At 51.6% G+C, this 2994-nt stretch overlaps 1 protein-coding gene across 1 annotated transcript; it reads left to right on the forward strand.

Annotated features, from left to right (window-relative positions):
- On the forward strand, nt 1-2747 carry syt15 (synaptotagmin XV). Its single transcript, XM_052069722.1, has 8 exons — nt 1-106; nt 178-382; nt 840-982; nt 1360-1652; nt 1719-1886; nt 2098-2206; nt 2275-2460; nt 2601-2747. The coding sequence occupies exons 2-8, from the start codon at nt 183-185 to the stop codon at nt 2738-2740; spliced, it is 1239 nt and encodes a 412-aa protein (XP_051925682.1). The 5' UTR covers nt 1-106; nt 178-182; the 3' UTR covers nt 2741-2747.
- Nucleotides 2748-2994: the final 247 nt, after the last annotated feature.

The raw sequence follows: 2994 nt of genomic DNA on the forward strand, positions 1-2994 counted from the left end.
AGATCTGAGAACCAGCCAGCTGTGTCCATCTCGCACGCAAGCGCATACACACACTTCAACAGGCAACGTCGCTGAAAAGTATCAAGAAGAAAACTTTCAATTAAAGGTAAAAAGAAAACGCATCACGTAGAGCTCCCGCGCCGCTTGACTTTGCGTCCGTTTATCATTCCGATTCAGGTCCGATGATTCCGGTGGGCCTCACGGCAGGACTTCTGCTGCTGCTTTTTTTCATTCTTCTCCTTCTGGGCTTGGTGATGTTCTATCTGTGGAGGAACAAGAGGAGACGCGATCGCAGACAATACCAGGAGCTGGTGGCCGCCGCGCCTCACATCCCACCATGCACTCCAGCGGTCATCCCGGTTTCGCAAGGCTCCTACGCCAAGTCAGTACCTTAAAAAAAAAATAATACTTCAAACCGGTGGTCCAGTGGTTAGCACGTGGGCTTCACAGTGCAGAGGTACCGGGTTCGATTCCAGCTCCGGCCTCCCTGTGTGGAGTTTGCATGTTCTCCCCGGGCCTGCGTGGGTTTTCTCCGGGTGCTCCGGTTTCCTACCACATTCCAAAAATATGCATGGCAGGCTGATTGAACACTCTAAATTGTCCCGAGGTGTGAGTGTGAGCGTGGATGGTTGTTCGTTTCTGTGTGCCCTGCAATTGGCTGGCAACCGATTCAGGGTGTCCCCCGCCTACTGCCCGGAGACAGCTGGGATAGGCTCCAGCACCCCCCGCGACCCTAGTGAGGATCAAGCGGTTAGGAAGAGAATACTTCAAACCTAACTGTGCACACTACAGCGATTCTCACGATGTATCGTTATGCTTTTTTTCTTTCTTTTATGAAGGCCTGGCCAGATCCCATTCGCGTTGCCCCCTCGCTTTACAACACCTCAGAGGCACACGGAGGAGGACGAGGGGAAGGCAGAGGTGATAAATACGGAGGCTCACAGGGACATTCTGGCCCATCGGGGTTCTCTCTGCGTTCAGAGTAGGTCACCGCGTCACAAAAAATCTTTTAGGTGTATTCATGTTTAGTGTTCAAATCTGACCCCTATAAATTCTGCTACTCAAATGCTACCCTTAAAATCCCAAAGGGTCAAATTTGGCCCTCATCCTAAATTAGGATTAAAGCGTTAAATATTTGGGAAAACATACTGTATATTTTGGTGTTGAGTGAACATATAGCAGTCATTTAATGTCAAATTCGTCATTTTCCAAAGAAGAAAAGGTTTCTTGGGTTCTCCGGGGTTAAAGGTCATGAGGATTTGACTAACATTTGCGTCCTTGAAAAACATGGGACATACATGTACATAGGGTCAGTACAGACCTATGCACTTCTGCATCTTACTTGTATTCATGTTGCAGGTTGGTACCCGGTGGGGGCGGTGCTGGCCGGCCTGTATTCCGGCCCGGGGCTGAGTGAGGTGGTGGCGCCCCCGCCCGGCATGGCCACTCGCCTCTGCTTCTCGGTGGAGTACCGTCACAGCGGCGAGCAGCTGGCCGTCTCTTTGCTCCGCCTGGGCAACCTTCCGCCTCCTTTTCACGCTAACGTCACCATGGTGCAGCTCCGCCTGCTGCCCGACGACCGGCGCCCCCGCCAGGCCAAGGCCAGGACCACCGGCCCCGACCCGGAGTTCAATGACTCCTTTGTTTTCCAGGTGAGAATGTGAGTACACACACTTGATGAAGTGACTCCGGTATTCAGTAGTCGCCCACACGCGCAGGTCTCAGGAGCGCAGGTGTCACGCAGCACGCTCAGTGTGTGCGTGCTGAGCGTGTCACATGACGGCAAACGGCACGCAGTGGGCCAGGTGCTGTTTCCGCTGCAAGGAGAACTGGGACAGGCCGGCAGGGTACTCTGGAGGGACCTGGACACCGAAAAGCACCATCAGGTATGCGCATGGGTGGCACAGTGGCGCCTTGACTTATCGGTGGAATTCGTAAGTCGGGACAAATCATTTCCCAATTGAAATGAATAGAAATGGCCTTAATTGAAAGACCAACATTTTTTAAAATCTAGTTTCACTATATTGGGGGTCAGTCTGGAATGGATTCCTCACGGTAAACTGAGGTTCACTGTACTAATGCTTGTGTCCCTGTCAGTATTCAGAACTTGGTGACGTCTTAGTGTCCCTGAGCTACAACCCAACTCTACAGCGCCTATCCGTAGAGGTCCCAAAGGCTCGAGGAATGCAACCTCTCATGGACGCGGGTGGGAGCTCATCCAGGTGGTCTCTTCTTGCTCCATGTGCTTCACTTCAACATCTCTTCTCTTCCCAGGCGTGTGCATGCGAGCGAGCTTGCAAATCCACACTCAGGTGATTAAAATCAAAAGCGGCGGGCCGGTGAAGGCGGACGGCGAGCCGGCTTTCGACTTCAGGACGAGCTTCAAGCTGCGGGTGGAGCACATGGACGAATCCTGCCTCCGCTTGGAGGTGCGGCGGCAGACTGATCACCTTCCCTCAGGTGACTCACTACAAGAGAGTTAGTCATTGATTGTAGACCGCAAAATATGTGACTGTACTAGACAGCGCGGGATGCCATAAAACCACTCAAGCCGATCTATTTATCCGAATTTCTCATTGTTTCTCACCATTTCTGCCCAGAACCTTCAGTCCCACTGGGAGTCGTGGTGCTGGGGCCGTTCATGTATGCTCGGGGCCCGCAGCTGCAGCACTGGATGGACATGGTCAACACACCACTCCAGCCGGTCAAACTGTGGCACGGACTCTGCACAGCCAATTAAAGCAAGCGTGTGTCGTGTGCATCCGCAGTATATATTCCGCGGAAGCTGCAAAATAGAATTAAAACAAACTGAATCAAGGGTTAATTCAGTCACATATAACAATAAAAGTGTTCCGTTGTTTGTGGGGAAATGTTTCACACAAAAGGGGAGAGAAAAAAAATGACGTGCTTCAGTACACAAATTTAAATACCGCATATGTCCAGAAGTGGCGCACACTTTTGCCGCTGAATTAGTAGCGTAGAGCGAGAATGAAC

The sequence above is a fragment of the Hippocampus zosterae genome, chromosome 7 (assembly GCF_025434085.1).
Source record: "Hippocampus zosterae strain Florida chromosome 7, ASM2543408v3, whole genome shotgun sequence".
Lineage (NCBI taxonomy): Eukaryota > Metazoa > Chordata > Actinopteri > Syngnathiformes > Syngnathidae > Hippocampus > Hippocampus zosterae.